Source organism: Callithrix jacchus, chromosome 3 (assembly GCF_049354715.1).
Source record: "Callithrix jacchus isolate 240 chromosome 3, calJac240_pri, whole genome shotgun sequence".
Lineage (NCBI taxonomy): Eukaryota > Metazoa > Chordata > Mammalia > Primates > Cebidae > Callithrix > Callithrix jacchus.
Window position 1 is genome coordinate 112,911,056 of NC_133504.1, and position 19,710 is coordinate 112,930,765.

Genomic DNA, 19,710 nt, shown 5'->3' on the forward strand with positions numbered 1-19,710 from the left:
TTCTCTTCGTCACATTCTGGTACACCTATCAAACATAGGTTAGGTCTCTTCACATAGTCCCACATTTCTTGGAGACTTTGTTCATTCCTTTTTGCGCTTTTTTCTCTGATCTTGGTTTCTCGTTTTATTTCATTGAGTTGATCTTCGACTTCTGATATTCTTTCTTCTGCTTGGTCTATTCGGTTATTGAAACTTGTGCATGCTTCGCGAAGTTCTCGTATTGTGTTTTTCAGCTCCTTTAATTCATTCATATTCCTCTCTAAGTTACCCATTCTTGTTATCATTTCCTTGAATCGTTTTTCATATCTCTTTTCAAGGTTCTTAGTTTCTTTGCATTGATTTAAAACATGTTCTTTTAGCTCACAAAAGTTTGTCATTATCCACCTTCTGAAGTCTAATTCCGTCATTTCATCACAGTCATTCTCCATCCAACTTTGTTCCCTTGCTGGTGAGGAGTTTTGGTCCTTTCTAGGAGGGGAGGTGTTCTGGTTTTGGGTGTTTTCCTCCTTTTTGCGCTGGTTTCTTCCCATCTTTGTGGATTTATCCACCTGTTGTCTGTGTAGTTGCTGACTTTTTGATTGGGTCTCTGAGTGGACACCCAGATTGTTGATGATGAAGTATTTCTGTTACTTGGTTTTCCTTCTATCAGTGTAGCCCCTTCGCTGTACGACTGCTGAGGTCCACTCCAGGCCCTGCTTGTCTGGGGTGCACCTATAGCAGCTGCGGAACAGTGAGGGATGCTACCAGTTTCTTTTTCTGCTATCTTTGTCCCAGAATGATGCCTGCCAAATGTCAGTCTTTTGGATATAGAGGGGTCAGGGAGCTGCTTGAGGAGACAGTCTGTACTTTGTAGGGGCTCAAGTGCTGAGCTGTGAGCTCTGTTGTTCATTCAGGGCTGTTAGGCTGCTATGTTTAATTCTGCTGCAACATAACTCATTAAAAAAAACCTTTTTTTCTCAGATGCTCTGTCTTCGGGGGTTGGGGCTTTATTTTTGGATGTCCGTTGGGGTGTCTTGCCCAGCTAGGAGGCAGTCTAATCACTATTTGCCTGCCGAGGCTCCGCCCTGCTGTTGTGAGGTTCGCCCTGTTGCTGCAGGCTCTGCTCTTCTGCTGCGGTCTCTGCCCTGCTGCCATGGGCTACGCCCTGTGGCGGAGTCTCTCTGTTGTAGCGGGTTGCTTCGGCAACGGCAGGCTGCGTCAGCAATGGGCGTGTACCTCAGTAGGGGCGGTTTGCCTTGGTAATGGCGGGCGCCCCTCCCCCACAGAGCTGCGGCCTCAGGGAACCCCTCCACGTTTGGAATCGCCATTTTGTTTGTCCCACTGTGCTACCCCAAACGCTGTCACCCTGGTATCTCCTGGGCTGGCTCACTGTCCAAGTCCCGTTCAGTCTCAAGTTCAGACCTCCCAAGTTTCAGGTTGCCAGCCCAACAGGGCACCCGGACGAGCGCGCTTTGTGCGGACCGCTGTGTAGCACTGCCACAGTGCGGGCTGCCGCCACACTGGCCACCGGCTGCGCCAGCCAAAACCTCTGCCTGGCATCCCGCGTCTCCTCTATACCTAGGAATTTTCCCGTTCTGTGGGCAACAAAGATCCGTCTGGCAATGTGGCCCTGACTCACTCCTTCCGCCATTGACCGCGAGCTTCAATCCTGGGTTGTTCTCACAGCGCCATCTTGAGTCCTCTCCCTGCAAAATTCTTTTACATGTATCTTCCCATTTGTCCTTCATGATTCTGAAAACAGGTATATATTTTATAGCATATAAGTTTTATTTTCTAGAAAATATGCCTAATGAATATAAAATAAGGATCAATTTCTCTAATTAGGAAATTAAGACTATTAACTACATAAGGTTAGTTGGCTAGGCAGTCATAATACTGTCTAAGAATCTGTCTTCTGTTAGTCCTGTGCTTTCTCTGTCCTATGTCACTTCAGTAATATTAGAAAGAGATGCTTTCACTGTATCTGACCTAACTGATTTCATACCTTAGAATCTTTTTGTCATTCATTGGTACTTGCATGCATATACATATGCTGTTCTGATTTCAAAGAAGAAATCTAGGTATTCAATTTAAGTTTAATTTCAATTTGACCCCACTTAATTTAATTTTCCCTGAATATCTATATGACACATACACATATTTGTGTGTATAGACAGGTATACGTATTGGCTCATTTGATTCTATTTCTCCTTGACCTGAATAGGAACTTAATATTTTTTTAATTTTTAATTCACATTTATTAGTTTTTGTCAAATTTTTCTTCATAAAAATGTTTTTTTTAAACATTTTACTTTAAGTTCTGGTATACATGTGCCATGGTGGTTTGCTGCACCTATCAACAGGTCATCTAGGTTTTAAGCCCCACATTCATCAGGTAATTATTTGTCCTAATGTGCTCCTTCTCTTTGACCTCCACCCTCCACAGCCCCCGATGTGTGATGTTCCCCTCTGTGTATCCATGTTTTCTCACCGTTCAACTCCCACTTCTGAGTGAGAACATGTGGTGTTTGGTTCTCTGTTCCTGTGTCAGTTTGCTGAGGATGATGTGGTTTCTGGCTTCATCCATGTCCCTGCAAAGGACATGAACTCATTCTTTTATATGGCAGCGCTAAAAATATATTTCACATAGTGTAACTTGTATCTAAATTAATGCTTAATCATAGTTTCATTAATAAGGGCAAAGAAAACAATAATTTTACAGACTCTAAAATAGAGAAATGAGTTTTCAAATCCTAGTGCCTCTACTTATGCCACATTGTGACACTGAAGAAATCATGTTTTCTATGTTGTAAAAATGATAATACTACTTTTTTACCTCACATGTTCATTGTGATTAAGAAATTATATGGGAAAGAGCTTGTAAATTGCTATATAATTTTTTATTAGAAGAGCATACTTTGGAATTCACATTACACTGAGCAATTGATTAGGATAAAATATTTTAAAAGCCACCTAGACATAAATTTTTCCTTTATTAAGTAATGTAATAGTTGTAATATGTAATTTACTGCATTTCAGAAAAAAGTAAGTTGAAAAAAAAATACGGATATCTATGCTGAGTGCAGTCACTTATACCTGTAATCTTAATGCTTTGGGATGCCAAGTCTGGAGGATCACTTGAGGCTAGGAGTTTGAGACCAGCCTGAGCAACATGGCAAGACCCTGTCTCTACAAAAAAATTTTTTTAGTTAGCCAGGCATGGCTGCATGTGCCTGTAGTCCTAGCTACTGGGGAGGGTGAGGCAGGAGGATCCTTTGAGATCAGGAGTTTGAGGTCAAGTGAGCTATGATCACATTACTGTACTCCAGCCTGGGCAACAGAGTGAACCCTCATCTCTTAGAATAATACATAACAAATGTGAATATCTATTTGAAATACAAATTGCTTCAGACCGGAATCAGTTCTTTATCTATTGGTTGCTATTCACAGAAGTTTCCGTTGAAAATTTGACCAACATTCACTGTATACTGAGTACTTCCCTAGGTATGGGGTGAACCAGATGTTTAGAGTATATCCTGAATTTCTTCATAAAACAGAGGAAACAAGATTGATAGAAACACTGATGCCATAAGCTATATTAATAAGAACTGACCAGCTCCTTAAAAAAAAAAAGCTGAGTTTCTAGACGAATTCTGGATGTTCAGCTCAGCCAGTGGATAGTTGCAGCCACAATGGGCTTGGATTTGCCATCCTACTGCCCAGCAGCTTTCCAACAGATTACAGATCATGTTGAGTAAAGATTGTTTCACTTATTCATTTAGTCTTGTCTCTAAATTCTTAGATAATTTAAGGTTCACTAGTTTATCGTGATTTTCAGGACAAATTAAATATATTAACTATATTATAACAAGTTACAAAACTTAACCGGGCACGGTAGCTCATGCCAGTAGTTCCTCAGGAGGCTGAGGTAGGAGGATTGCTTTGAGCCCAGGAAGTGGAGATTACAGTGAGCCAAGGTCCCTCCAGCCTGGGCAACAGAGCAAGGCTGTGTCTCAAAAAAATAAAAATATAGCAAGGATATTTTTAAGTTATATTTTGTGTAGCATTCTAAATTTTGACTGTATTTTGCGTTTTAGTTTTTTCTTAGGGAAATACAAGCCAACAACACTAGAGTTCGTCTGAGATCTTTCTTTCAATAAGAACTTATATCCCCTTAAGAAGTATTTTCAAACTCTTGTATCTGATTGCCTCAACTGTGTTTCAAAACCAATATCCTAATAGACAGGCTTGCTAAAATCAAACAAATGGTAAAATAAAACTTTTGACTGAAGATTAATTTATCAATCGAATACTTAGTTGCCTATAGTAATAGAAATGTCTGGATAGAAATGTTACACATGCTGAATTACTTCATTCTTTGTTAATAGAGCATGTTTATCAGTTGCTAATTTTGCACTTACTGTTACTTTTTCTCTTCTCTTAGGATTCAATGTGGGCAGAAGTGCTGGTGGAAGATCGACAGTCAGGGAGATTAACCGAGATGCTTGTCATTTTCCTGGTTTTCCAGTCCTTCAGTCATTCCTTCCTAAACACACTAATGTCCCTGCCCTCTATTTTCTCCTCATGGCATTGTTTCTACAGCAGCCAGTTAGTGAGCTGCCTGAGAACCTGCAGGTCAGTGTGCCTGTCATCAGCTGCCGGAGTAAGCAGGGTTGCCAGGTAGGAATTATCTAGTAAGGGGTGCGTGAAATTGTATATTCCAAAGACTCACCGTAGAATATTGGATAATCACTGTAAAACCAACTGTCAATTCCATCACTTTCCCCACATTTAAGGTTTGATTTGGGACAGAAAAATCTGAAAATACCACAGAAAATTTTACCAAAAAGAAATACTTTGTCCCGGTTTACGTTTTTTTTCTTATATGATTACTCTATATATTATATATGCATAAAGACTTTGGATGATATTTAATGGTGATCTAAATAACTCTTTTGTTATGTGATTTATTTTTATTTTGTTTTTGAGGCAGAGTCTCACTCTGTCACCTGGAGTACAGTGGCATGATTTCAGCTAACTGAAATTCTACCTTCTGGGTTGAAGTGATTCTCCCACTTCAGCCTCCCGAGTAGCTGAGATTAAGGCATGCTCCGCCACGCCAGGCTAATTTTTGTGTTTTTAGTAAAGACAAGGTCTCACCATGTTGGCCAAGCTGGTCTTGAACTCCTGACCTCAGGTGATCCTCCTGCCTCAGCCTCTCAAAGTGCTGGGATTGTAGGCATGAGCCATAGTGCCTGGCCTGCTATGTGATTTATTTCTGCAGAATTAAAAATGAAAGGAGTAGCTTATATACAATAAATTAAATACCACTCCTCAAGTGAGTGTGACAGGATTCTCAGTGCAAATTCTGATCAGGAAAAAAAATTTATTTGACAATAGGTACCATCCACATTAGGGAAACAGTAAGCCTGTACTTCTAATTGAAGACTAGTAAAGATATCTGTATATAGTTTATGTTTGTGGCACTGCAAAGACCTAGGAATTTAGCTTTTAAATTCAGCTGTGCTTCTGTCCTAATGCCAAATGCTATTTAAATCAATTCTAGTAGTTGACAAAATATTTTAAGTGTAAACACTTGAGTCTGTGCCATTCCATTAAATCAAGATACAGACTCATGCTTAGCACGGTTGTGTTGGTTATGCAATTTTTCAGTATACATGGCACCATAGTCATAAAGTTTATATATTAAACAGCTATGAATAAGTCTCAGATTAATTTTTATTTGATTATATCTTATCTGTAAGTAATCTAAAATGGAATTAAAATATTGCTGAGAATGGGAAAGAAGTGAGCTTAGTATTGCTTTATTTAAAGATTTTACTTAAATGCGTTGGTTCTGTAATTTTATCTCTTGGCTAACATGTATTTTATTTTTATTTTCTTTAGGAAAAAGTAGAAAGCAATATTTTTAACATAGGTACCTAAGGCAGGATACAGAATGATACATAGTATTCAATTTTTTTATAACTATAAAAATGAGTTTTAAAATATAGAAGGGTACTAGTTCTTTATGTCTATATCGTTACTTACTTTTTTAAAAAAACACAAACTGTTTCAAAGAAGTTTTAGAGTATTAGAACTTATGAGGGTCTCTACTGAAAAAAATTAGTGGTGGCTAATATTTGGTCAATTTTGGCTCTGTAGTTTGATTTGGATTCCATTTGGACATATATCTTTGGAGTTCCTGCCTCCAGCGGAACTGTGGTCTCTTCTATCCATAATGTATGCACAGAAGCTGTTTTTTTATTATTGGGAATGCTCCGCAGTATGCTGAATTCAGTAAGTTCACTCTGATACTCAGACCTATTGAGAGTTCCTACTGCCTGTGATACTTTTTTGTAAATAAAGGAATTTTTTGTTAATATAGCTACTTATTTACTGTATGATCTCTGGAACTTCAGATGCATTTGTTAGACAAAGTTAGGTCTAATGTAAGAACAGACTGTATAGTTGTTAAAACCATGGACTGTGGAGCCCTGCCTGAGTTAAAATCCCTCCTCTGGTACTTCAGATCTATTATCCTCAGTTATGTGCCTCAGTTTCCTGGTGTTTCAAATGCGGTAATAATAGAATGTATCTCTTTGGGTTTTTGTGAGGAATTAATAAGATACCATATACACATAAAGCACTTATAAATATGCCTGATACATAATGTCTCATAAGCATTAACTTATATTATTAATGTAATAAAAATATATTATAATGAGTACATATATAATGAGCATATATTTGTAGTATATGTTATTACAATAATATATTATTTGAACTTTCAAAATCACTTTCATTTGAAGGTCAGAGATGTTAACAATACAAGTTTCATTTGATTTTGTTTTTGCTTTTTTTCTGCTCTGATTATGTCTAACTGAGAGATGAAGAATTGAAAGCATAAAAGACAAAATTGATGTTCCCATAGATCTGACAGGAATACTGTGAATGATGACCAGATTTATTTTTACAATTTAATATAATTTATTTATACAATTTAACTTGACTCCTTGAATTACATGTACCTGACAAATCTAATTTCAGTCAAAACTATTGTTATGTCATCTAAGAACAGAACATTACCATTAAATGTATTAATTTAGAATGTTTTAGAAGTTTTGTTTTGGTGCCTATTTATAAAATCTAAGAAAAGTTTTTAAAAACCCACTCTCTGGGCAGGTATCAGAAGATACATTGTTCAAGTGTACAGTATTCATGTTATTTTTTAAATTATCATCATTATTGTTGTTATATTACATAATGCTTAATAAGAATGAGGCTCAGAAAGGTGAAGTAACTTCCCAGCTTTTATCTTACTCCTAACTCCCTGGCATGATGCATGATGAGGCAACATTGATAGTAATACAACTACTTTGGTACCACCAACACTCATGGTAATAATAATGAATAATCAAAACCACTGATTCTAGTTAGCAGAACTGTGAGTGATCCAATGAGTAGACAATGATCCCATAGTTTCTAAGGGGATTGTTTTTGTTTTAGCTAGTTTCTAAATTTCTTTGCATGTCTGTGTACATGTGTGTTTGCTCATATGTGTGAGGAGTTCTAGACCATCAGTATATTCAGTTTCATAAGAATACTGAGTAATGGATTTTTAAAATAATTTATAGCAGTGTCAGTGTTTCCTCTTGTGTCCCCATGACAGCCTTGGCAATCAGAAGAAGAGGGATCTTGGCTCCGAGAATATCCTGTGACCCTGATGCAGTTCTTCAGATATTTGTATCACAACGTTCCAGACCTTGCCTCCATGTGGATGAGCCCTGACTTTCTGTGTGCATTAGCAGCCACGGTCTTCCCCTTCAATATTCGCCCTTACTCAGAGATGGTAGGAAAGGGGGAGGAAAATGTCAGAACTGGAATTAGTCTGTTCTAATGGTTAGCAGATTTTTTTTGACAATCTTTTAAGCTTCTGACCAAGTTACAATTTCATAACTTTATACATCACCTCTTGCATCATTGTCTGGTGTCCCGAGCTCCCCACACTTTCCTTCTGCTTTCCCCTAAAATCACAGTGAACTCAATTTCCTTTTCTCATTCACCATATTCTTCTAAGTCTCTTGTTAGTAATTTCCTTTTTCAAGTAGTTGATTCATTTCTTATTTATGTGACACTAGCTGTGTACTTGTAAAATTTTCTTTTCTGCTAAGAGAACTCTAGTCCAACCAAATTTATTTATTTTTTATTTTAGGAAGTAGGTATTAGCTGGATTTAACTTTTACAAATAAATTATAGGTTTGAAAGTATATGTTGGTTATTTCTTCCACCCAACTTTTCTTTTTTCATTAAACTTTTCTTATTTTTCTTATTTTGTACTAACTTAATAAAACTATTAGATTATAATCATATATAGTATAGATACTTATTTGTCCTTTAAAATAAGCCCCAAAATTGTGTTAGCATGTATAATATCTCATCTTTCATATGCCACCTTGTTTCCTGCTTTGAAAATATATTTGTATAGAAATTCACTGAGCCACGTTTTTGCAGAGGCCTTGCAAGATGGTTTCATAACTTTACAGTCTAAATACTATTTATTACAGAAACTAATAGTTCAGTTGATGCAAATACTGTTGACTTTTCAAAATAAATGAACCACTGTAGTTTACACAAACCCATATTGCAGGGGCTTGTACTGATCACTTACTTTTATATGTTGATGTTGATTAGCTAAGAAACTGTAAACATAAAACAGGTTTAAAAATAAATAGATAAAATGCACCCAAAAGACAGTTATTCCTTCATAGTACTTCAAAATTTCATGATGTTTCTTCTGATTTCCACCATGTACTTTAGGACCTGGGATAAATGACCTTCTTTGTACTCATGTTTCTCCATGTAAAATGATGCAATACTTATTCTAAAATTGTGGGGATTTTTAGGAGAAAGACAAATATAACACATGACCTTAGTACCCTGGCTTGTTTATAATTTTAGAATCCTTATTTTTGGTTAAAAAAAAAAACGACCTTTATCTTTGTTTTTGAGATGGAGTTTCACTCTTGTCATCCATGCTGGAGTGCAATGGTGGCGTGATCTCGGCTCACTGCAACCTTCGCCTACCAAGTTCAAGCAATTCTCTTGCCTCAGCCTCCCAGGTAGCTGGGATTACAGACAAGTACCACCATGCCCAGCTAATTTTTTTTGTATTTTTAGTGTAGATGGGGTCTGGCAATGTTGACCAAGCTGGTCTCCAACTCATGACCTCAGGTGATCCATCTGCCTCGGCCTCCCAAAGTGCTGAGATTATAGGCATGAGTCATTGTGTCCAGCCGTCAGCATTTTATAATCTGTTTACTAGTCTCTCTCCCCACCACAGTCAACTTGGCTCAAAATTGGCACTAATGTTTTTTTTTTTTAATTTATTTGTTTCTTTTTAACCTATAAAAAATGGATCAGCCCTTACATGCTACCATTATGCCAGATTTTTATGTGAAATTCTGTGATATTTGACTTCACAGTGGGGGTAGAGTTTAAATATGGAAATATAGTTATCCTCATTTTATTATTCCATATATTTTAAGTGCAGTTGACCACAGTAGACATAGAATTCAACATAAAGGTGATATATTGTTAGTAGTCAGTCAGAAACACTGTATGTTGCGCAACCATGACATATGGTGCCAGATTACTACCTTGAAAGCAGGAGTCAAGTAAAGCAGAGCGAAATAATGTGCTGAATAGCTTAAGAGGTGGAAAATGCTGCTGCTACAGTTTTATTTTTAGGAAACATGGAAGTAAAAATGTCAGAGTCTAATGTTATTACCATATCTTTCCATTTGATTTTACTAGGTGACTGACCTTGATGATGAAGTTGGATCTCCAGCAGAAGAGTTTAAAGCATTTGCAGCAGACACAGGGATGAACAGGAGCCAATCAGAATACTGCAATGTGGGGACCAAGACATATCTGACCAATCACCCGGCTAAAAAGTTTGTTTTTGACTTCATGCGGGTCTTAATCATAGACAACCTCTGTCTTACCCCTGCCAGCAAGCAAACTCCACTAATTGATCTTTTGTTGGAGGTAAAGACAAAGAAATGGGTATCTCGTTTGCATTACTTGTTAAATTAGAACATTAGTAACCAAGCAAGTTCTGTGCCAAAGATTTCTAATTTCTTTTAGTTATGTGTAGGCAGAACATGTCATGAGCTATGGAAAGTTCCTAATCCCATATGTGCTTTAGACCCTATCAATTTGTTCTTCTTTCCCTTCCCTCAAGGATATCTCTACTTTAGTCCTTTATCATCCTTTCCCTAGAAGCTGGCAAACTTCTTCTGTAAAAAAACAGAAAGTAAATATTTTAAGCTTGTGGGCCATACAGTCTCTATCACAACTGCTCAACTACATTGTCATAGCTAGAAAGCAGCCATGGACAGTGCATAAGAGACTGTGCATGACAGTGTTCTAATAAAACTTTGTCTATAAAAACAAGCACAAGCTAGATTTGGCCCACAGGCCATAGTGTGCCAACCCCTTCCCTGGACATTAACGGTCCCTGGTGGCATTGTCTTCTTACCTCATAACTTCCTACATCGATTACTCCTACCTATCATTGCCAGGTGTTACTGTTGTCAGTGTCGTGTGCAGCTTAAGACATGATGCATTGTGCAGAATAGGTGCCTACTATGCACTTGTTAAATTCCCCAAGGCAGCAAACTTCTAGGTTGCCTGCCTCCCCATTCTCCTGACAATTGATACCAATCAACTGATGTATCAGAAAATAAGAGTGACTCTAAGCCTTTAAGTGGCCTCATTGCTGTCTCTAGAAATTAGCTATCCCTGAAAAGCATTAAAAAATGTTTAGGTAGAAAAGTCTGAAGATACCACTGAGAGAAAATTTAATACAGTATAATTAGTTGCATATACATTCATGTTCCTTTGACCAATTAATATAAATAAGGTCAACCAGTACATGCCAGGGGCTCTGAAAATAACATGTGTTAGGAAAGAGTAGATCTGTGGAGAAGACTGCTTTTCTCTCTGAGTAACTTCTGTCTCAGCAGTTTGACAGCTGAACCTGACTTTTTTTGTGCTCCCTCTAGTGGCTAGCACAGTTAACTTTTAAATAGCAATCGGAAAACCACAGGTTTATCTTATTCATGTGAAAATATCTCAATTTGGTCAATTTTTTAAAAATCACTAATGTAATTTGAGTGCCAATTATGCTAAGCATTTAACCAAGACTGTAATGTTTAATAATGGCAGGAGAATAATTGGTTTCCTCACTGATGCATGTGGTAGAATTAAAAAGCAGACCCAGTAGAACTTTGCAGTTTTGGAAACTTTAAAAAGCTATAAGAAGAGATGGCCAGTATCTTACTGTATAGGGTAAAAATTTGAAGCATTTTGTGAAAAAGTGAAATAGTTTATCAGAAAATAATAGAATAAAGTCCAGAAGAGGTGTGTGCAAGAAAGCATAACTGATCAAAAAAGGAAAATGCACACATGAAAGATACGGAATGACTGGAAATATCCAGTGATAGCATTTTCAAACTTGTGGGAACCTGAATAGCTAATTAATTAACCATATATGAATCATATAATTGCCCTTTATTTTTGTTTTTCTATATTTTTTAGTAGGAAGAATTTGATATATAATAACATGTATTAATCTTGAAGTAAGGTTCTCTTTGTTGTGGGCATGAATTTACTGTACCATGGAATTGTGCTTCATTATACTGAGGAGTAGGACTATAGTTCAGGGAGAAGCAGGGAGTGTCAGGATTGAAACTCCCAGATAGATTATAAACTGCTTAGAGGAGTCCAACTGTTGTGAGAGATGTGTTTCTTCATCTCTCACAACAGTTAGCACAGTGCCTTGGTGTAGTCTGTCAGTACAGTAAGTCCTCAATGTCATTGATAAGTTCCTGGTAGCTGCAACTTTAAGCAAAATGATGTATAACAACTCTAAATTTTTTTCTTCATTAACCTTATAATAAAACTACGTTGAAGGAAATCATGTCATTTGAGGACCTACTGTACCTTGTTTCACTTAAAGTTGCACTTACCAAGAGCCTGTCAGTTACGTTAAGTGAGGCTTACTGTATTTTTGAATCATTTAACTATTAACTTCATCCCTGGAAATTACCAAACAGAAAGATTAGGATACCATCTATTGAAAAGAATAGAAATTTGCTTTTAAATATTTTGAGGATCTTTAATTTTAATATACACATGCAGAATACATATACCAAAAAAATTATATTAATGAAATATCAATATTCCATGTCTTCCCATGGTATAATAAATTATAAACGGTTGATTTTGAAAATTATTATTATGAAGTCCTTATCCATGAAGAGATTCAAAAAGAGAGTTAGATTGAGCATGGTGGCTTATGCCTATAATCCCAACACTTTCTTTGGAGGTCAAGGCAGGAGGATTGCTTAAGGCCAGAAGTTCAAGACCAACCTGGGCAACATAGTGAAATCTCATCTTTACAAAAAAATTAGCCATAGCCAGTGTTGTGGTGTGTACCTGTATCCTACCTACTCAGGAGGCTAAGGTGGAAGGATTGCTTGAGCACAGAAATTCAAAGTTACAGTAAGCCATGATTGCACCAGTGCATTCCAGCCTGGGTTGCAGAGTGAGACCCTGTCTCAAAAAAAAAGAGAGAGAGAGAGAGAGAGAATTTCATATTTATCGTTTACCTTTCTGAAGGAAGGGGCTTGAAACTTCTGAGTCTAGTAAATGTGAACCAGAGCATTCAGTCTTATGAGTGTTAGAATTTCATCGTTAAAGTATCTGCTTACTTGTTTGTATCTGCAAAAGAACATGTAAAATTATCTTCATTAGCAGTAAAATTTATTAGCATAAAATAAGAGATTCACATTGATATAGACTGGCTTTAGTGTGACTGAGACCAAATACAAGGGAGGTGGTATGGTGTGGCAGAAAGCTAGAGCATGGGTTTGAGAAGAAGAAGTACCTGGCTTTAAATTTTGGCCCTGTTGTTTATTATATGAGCACTTTCATCTTCCCAAGCTAAATTCATTCTCTAGAGAATGATATTATTTACTATCTCTCTTCTGAGATTATTGTGAGGGTTAAATATATGTATATTATCCAGCAAAAAGTATTTTGAAGAGTTACATGTGTGCTGGATATAGCTGTGAGACCTTGACCAAGTCCAATTTTCTTTACATCTATACAATTTACACACCTGTAAAATGATATAAAAGTGGAACCTGTCTGAGAATTATTGTGAAAACCAAATAAGATACCATTTAATATTCATAACACAGTGCCTGACACTTAAACTCAAAAAATTGACCAAGTGGCCTGTGTTGGCGTCTATAAGGGTATTTAGAAACTCTTCTAGGTCTTGTGCCCTCTCCTGTCACCACCAGACTTCTCATGGAGAGCCAAATGAATTTGCTGCAAATAAATACTGTGGCAGTGCGAAGAAATTGCGTGAGAGCAGATCAAACAGATTTGTGTATATTTGGAGGTAAAGATAATGAAACAGAGAGGGTGTGCGCTAATCCAGTCTCACACTGCTAATGAAGACATACCCGAGACTGGGTAATTTATAAAGGAAAGAGATTTAATTGACTCATAGTTCAGTATGGCTGGGGAGGCCTCAGGAAACTTACAATCATGGCAGAAGGGGAAGCAAACATATCCTTCTTCACATGGTGGCAGCAAGGAGAAGTACAGAGTGAAGTGTGGAGAAAACCCCTTATAAAATGATCAGATTTCATGAGAACTCCCTATCATAAGAACAACATGAGAGTAACCACCCCCATGATTCAGTTACCTTCCACTGGGTCCCTCCTATGACTTGGGATTATGAGAGCTACAGTTCAAGGTGAGATTTGGGCAGGGACACAGCCAAACCATATCAGAGTGCATGCTTTTCTGACACCATAAGCACCTCGCTGTTGTCTGAGGAATTCACTGGACTCTATTCCAGCCATCTTCAAGAGCTCCGCATTGTCATATATCAAAGCAAAACTCACCCTGAGTAACTGCAGGGCAACAAACAGAAAACAGTGGCAAAGTGGGCAAAGAGAGTACCACAGAATAACTCAGAGAGAAAAAAAATCAGTCAGTAAGAAGACTACATTTAGAATCATAAGATTCAAAATCCTCTCCATTACAGGCTTCCAGCTCATTACAGAAATAGGACAGAATTCCAAAGGCCTTCCGGAGCCACAGTGCTCTCTACCATGGGCAGCAGACACCTATGGGCTGTCTGTACTAAGTGTGGGACACAAAGATTCTGGGTAATGTCCCCAAGACCTCAAAAAGGATAATGAAACTGAGAGGGATTGTTTGAAGGTGCATATGTTGACACTAGCTTGGCTGTTTTCACCAGGAAAACAGATCTCACTGCCAGAGTCTAGAGCAGATCACCGTGCCTGTCCTGCCTTCATTCTAGTTGTCTTGTGGGCCAACTGTTTTTATCTAAAAGAGTGATGAAGAGATTGTAGCCCGCAGTCTGCAGATCTGCTCTTGTGCAAACTTTGATAAGGAGATTTTAGTAGAGTGGGGAGAGTATGATATGACTGGTGAAGCCATGGGCTTTGGCTTCACAGAAACAGAGATTTGAATTCTAGTTGTGACTTGATTGAGTGGTTTACTCTTTAAGCCTCAATTATTTTGAAAATGGGGTTGTTAGTTTATACTTCAAGGGTATTTTGCTGATTAAATGAGATAATGTGTATATAAACCCTGTGTCTGCTACAAAACAGAGTCTAGTGAATTGTTTAAAAAGAAAAAGAACACCTCAGAGACAACAACGTATGCTTTCATAAAATGTTAAGTACTTTAAAAGTTAGACTGCTATACATCTCAGCAAGAACATCAGAACTAGGCCATTAGGACCAGTAACAAGTATAAATTCTGGGTCTTCATCATTCAGGTAACAGTTTTATTGAGACAAATCAGAAAATTAAATGTTTCTCGATGACTAAGCCAGTCTTATTAAATCCTTCTGGAATAAGAAAGAATATTATTTTAATAAAAATAAATATTCACCAAGCCCTTCTCTTTGTTTTGCAGACTTCAGAATTTTTCTAGTTAAGATTTGATAAATGCTACTAATTACTGCTTATTTCATTAACCACTTTGAGTTGATTATGAACCTAAAAGAGTAGCTTTCTTTTTTTGAGACAGGGTCTTGGTCTCTTGCATCATCTGGAATGCAGTGGTGCATCCTTGACCTGCCAGATTCAATCATTCTTCCCATCTCAGCCTCCTGAGTGGCTGGAACTACCAGCACATACCACCATGCCAGCCTTTCTTTTGTTGTGGGGGTTAGAGACAGGATTTCATCATGTCGCCCAGGCTGGTCTTGAACTCCTGGGCTCAAGTGATCCACCTGCATTAGCCTCCCAAAGTATTGGGGTTACAGGCATGAACCACTGTGCCCAGCCAGGAGTACCGTTTTCTTCTAAATGTTTATGTCTTTCTGTGACTGGATTTATTCCTTAGCAAATTATGGTGACTCAAGCTATTGGATAAAATGGTCTCTTATCTAATTACAAGGAAAACCTCCTGGAACTATCAATCTGCTGTTAATCAATTAAAAGTCCTCACTTCTCTTCTCTGCTCACTGGATTGTCTGCTGGAAAGTTATACACTTGGATTTTCTTACCCTAATTACAAGTAGAATTGTTGTCAGTAAGCTACAGTTTAACTTTATGCCCTACACTTTAACTTAAGAAAATTTTCAAAATCATTTTTGTACGTTGTAAAACTTAAGAAAGATACCACCTGTAGGGTTGGTCACTTTTCTCCTTACAAAAACCCACAGAGAACATTCCTCTCAGAACAATTTTAGGAAAACATATGTCTTTGCTGACAATCTAGTGTGTTTCTTTATCCTTTTTTGTTTCTTTTCTTAATAGAAGGGTCTTGCTATATTGCACAGGCTGGACTCAAACTCAAGTGATCCTCCCACCTCAGCCTCCCCTGTAGCTAATACTATAGGTACTTGCCACTGTATGTTTCTTTTTTATAGACAATAAAAAGCTTTGTAAACCATTGTTTTCTTGACACCTATGAAGCCCACAGCTAAATTGTGTGCTTAATTAGTTTTTTGTTGTAAATATATTTTCCCTCTTCATTGGCATGCTCTCTCGATTGCTAGATTCTTGGGTTTTTGTATTTGTTTTAATGGCTTTAAAATTCATTTATTATTTATTTTATCTGTATTTCATTATAAACTGCCATATCTCTTTTGGAAGTGAGGTGTAATAATAGTCAAATATTTTATTAAATACTTAGAATGTTTAGAATACTATCACCTTTGCTTAAATTTTTTTTAATTCCATAGTCAGAAAATAAGTGAAAGACTATAAGCATGTATACTATCTCATGTCATTTTAAAAAATTTATCAGTAGGATTTTTTAATCTTTTTAATACATTAGGTAATGTAAATATGGTTGAGCTCATATTTTTGTTTTAGTTGGTTCTGTTTTTAATTCTAAATTTTCTTCATTAGGCTTCCCCTGAAAGGTCTACAAGAACTCAGCAAAAAGAATTTCAAACTTACATTTTAGATAGTGTGATGGACCATTTGCTTGCAGCTGATGTGTTATTAGGTAATTCTGTGTTTTTATTTTATGAAAATAAATCACTTTCCTCTCTAAGCCCCAAGTAAAACTACTTTTTAACATCAGCTTTTCACTTTCCTTTTTTGTCTAGCTTCTCATACTCAATATTATATTTGTGAGATTTGTCTATTTTGATGCATGTAGCAGGAGTCCACTATTTTCATTACTATATAGTATTTCATGTGAATATATAAATTTATTACTTTACTCTTGATAGACATATGAAAGTTTTCAGCTTGAGATAATTATTTTAGAGCTGCTATACACATATTCTTATGGACTATATATGTGTAGAATACTTACACATATCTGTTGAGTATATATCTATGAATGGAATATTGGATTATAGGTATATATGTGTTATCTTTTTAGGATGGCTCCTAGGACATAGAGTCAAAACACATTGAAATGTGTTTTTCTATATGTCTATATCTAAATACATTTACAGTGAATCCAACGTTTATGTATAAAACAAAGTAGAGTTAGAAGGAAACATAATGGCTTAGTTTACTATATATGCTACTTTTGAGTTCCTAGTGATAATACTAATCATATAACCTCTGTTAAGTTACCATTTTTTTCCATAAGTAAACTTGCCAGGAAATCTTTAGCATTGTCTTAACATGCAACTGTGCACTCTCAAAGTCAAGTCAAACTTTTGTACTTATTCCTTTCAGTTTAGAGCAGTCATACTACACAAAGACATAACATGAATAATTTTGCTTAATGGGGCAATTTAGCATTAGGTGAGAATAATAAAAATAAAATTCAGTGGCGCCTCCAGAATTTCTGTGGAGAAAGAGCTTAAAGCAATGGTCCTCAACCTTTTTTGGCACTGGGGACCAGTTTCATGGAAGACAATTTTTCCACAGACCAAGTTGGGGGATTAGGGGTTTGAAATGATTCAAGCATTACATTTATAAGCATTACATTTGATTCTTGGAAGGACTGTGCAACCCTAGATCCCTTGCATGCACAGTTCAAAATGGGGTTTGCACTTCCATTAGAATCTAATGCCACTGCTGATTTGACAGGAGGAGCTCAGGTGGTAATGTTGCACACCCACCACACACTTTCTGCTGTGTGGCCTGGTCCATGGCCTGGGAGTTGGGGACCACTGACTTAGGGGAAACATTCTGGTTAGGAGGAGGACCTAGGATGATTACTCTGAAAGCAATATGTATATGGCAAGCACACCGAACACGCTCAGATAGCTTTAAAAAGAGAGAGAGCCAATGGTAATGATGGAGGGGCTAAACAGCACCCCTCAACATTGATTATACTTTATTTTTCACAATTTTCCTGAAGCTCTCTTCTGTCTATGTTATTAATTGCTATTAGAGGTATACTCTAAAATAGTTTTGTTTCGCAATTTTACCCTTTATTACTTACACAAAATTAATTAAGAGCTAATAAACTGACCCTTTTTCTCTCAAATGGAGAACACCTGTGACTGGCAGTTTATGCTGAGGAACTCCTTGTTTATCACAGACTGTCTTTAGGCAATAGGAGACTCCACAGGTAGTTTCATTTCATAACACTTTATCCTGCTAAAATTATTTCTTCCCATGTTTATCCTGATTTCTGGCCATAGAACATCATTTTCTTCAAGTAGTGCGTAAGAGCTAGTGGTCACATTTCTACATGTTGAAGATACAATTATTTTTCCTTAGCCTGGTTTATTTGAGGATCTGGTCTTATGTTGGTAGATATCAATTTTCTTAGACATTTTTTTCCTACTGGAATTTAGGGGAAGACGCATCTCTGCCTATTACCAGTGGAGGAAGCTACCAGGTATTGGTGAACAATGTGTTTTATTTCACACAGCGTGTGGTGGACAAGCTTTGGCAAGGCATGTTCAACAAGGAATCTAAACTTCTTATAGATTTTATAATTCAACTAATTGCACAGGTAATTCATTGTCACTATTAGTTGTAGAGCACGTTTTCCTATTGAAAACTTTGTCAAAACTGTTGAAATTAAATGTAACTAATAAGATAATGAATGTCAACATTTAATATAAAGCTAAGCTTATTAAAAGTGAATAGAGATAGACTGGGCATGGTGGCTCATGCCACCATATTATATCAGCACTTTGGGAGGCCAAGGTGGGTTGATCACTTGAGGTCAGGAGTTCGAGACCAGCCTGGCCAACATGGTGCAATTCTGTCTCTACTGAAAATACAGAAATTAGCCAGGCATGGTGCTGTGTGCCTGTAATCCCATCTACTTGGGAGGCAGAGGCAGGAGAATCACTTGAACCTGGGAGGTGGAGGTTGCAGTGAGCCAAGATCACACTACTTACTGCATACCAGCCCAGGTGACAGAGCAAGACTCCATCTCAAAAAATAAGTGAATAGAGATACAGACTTTGAACCCCTCCGCTATTACCAATTGCCTGGTGCCAATGTGTCTTTTGTAAAATTGCCTAGTTCTCAAGCTGTGATCTCTCACTGACCTCCCAGCTGGTATTATTTGCTACCCAGATAGATTTAAATGCCTTAAGTGAATAGAATTCGATATGTTTGTACTGTATATTACATCCATGTGTAGAGGCTTACAGAGGATGAAGAGTTGATAGTAAAAGAATATTCTCTTACCAATTAAATCTTTACAAAGTTCCTTATAGTTTATATTCTCTTGAAGTTGTTACTTTTTGTGCATGTTTACAGTACTTTTAGTTAAGGGTTTGGCTTGGTTTGTCACAATTGATTAATCTTATTCAATACTTAATGTAGAAAGTAGGAAATAATTTTTACATATTTTATTAGCATATGGTACCCAGGTACATAGGCTCTCTCATATCACCTAAGACTTTCTAAAAGGATATATTTGTATTTAAGCCATAACACTTAAGAGAAAAATTCTCGAATGAGAATGTTAAAAAAAAAATGATTTTAGTAACATCTTAAGCAAATTTTTTTCAGTACTTTTGAGTAGAGACCATTTATCCTAATACAATGTATTTGTGAGGAGACTCCCCTAGATGTCATGTCCTTGTGTTCTCAGGGGACTGCTCTGCCCCGTAGCAACATTAGTGGCTCTCTTCCCTGCAAGCTCTTTTTTTATGTAGCCCTCATATCATTTATTAAATTGCATTGATGTGTCTCATGCGTTCTGAAATCCGTAATAGCAAGAGCT

General features: G+C 37.0%; 1 protein-coding gene across 33 annotated transcripts in view; it reads left to right on the forward strand.

Moving 5' to 3' along the window:
* The window catches only part of WDFY3 (WD repeat and FYVE domain containing 3), a 301,952-nt gene that overhangs the window by 207,287 nt on the left and 74,955 nt on the right, over window positions 1–19,710 (forward strand). For 21 of the 33 annotated variants that reach the window (XM_078366917.1, XM_078366923.1, XM_078366915.1 and 18 more), the window contains 6 exons: window positions 4,424–4,659; window positions 6,145–6,279; window positions 7,652–7,831; window positions 9,796–10,029; window positions 16,458–16,557; window positions 18,320–18,480. In XM_078366917.1, coding sequence (XP_078223043.1) covers window positions 4,424–4,659; window positions 6,145–6,279; window positions 7,652–7,831; window positions 9,796–10,029; window positions 16,458–16,557; window positions 18,320–18,480 — 1,046 coding nt within the window. The remainder of the gene's footprint in view (window positions 1–4,423; window positions 4,660–6,144; window positions 6,280–7,651; window positions 7,832–9,795; window positions 10,030–16,457; window positions 16,558–18,319; window positions 18,481–19,710) is intronic. The other 12 variants (XM_054253171.2, XM_054253175.2, XM_078366925.1 and 9 more) reach the window with 1 other exon arrangement.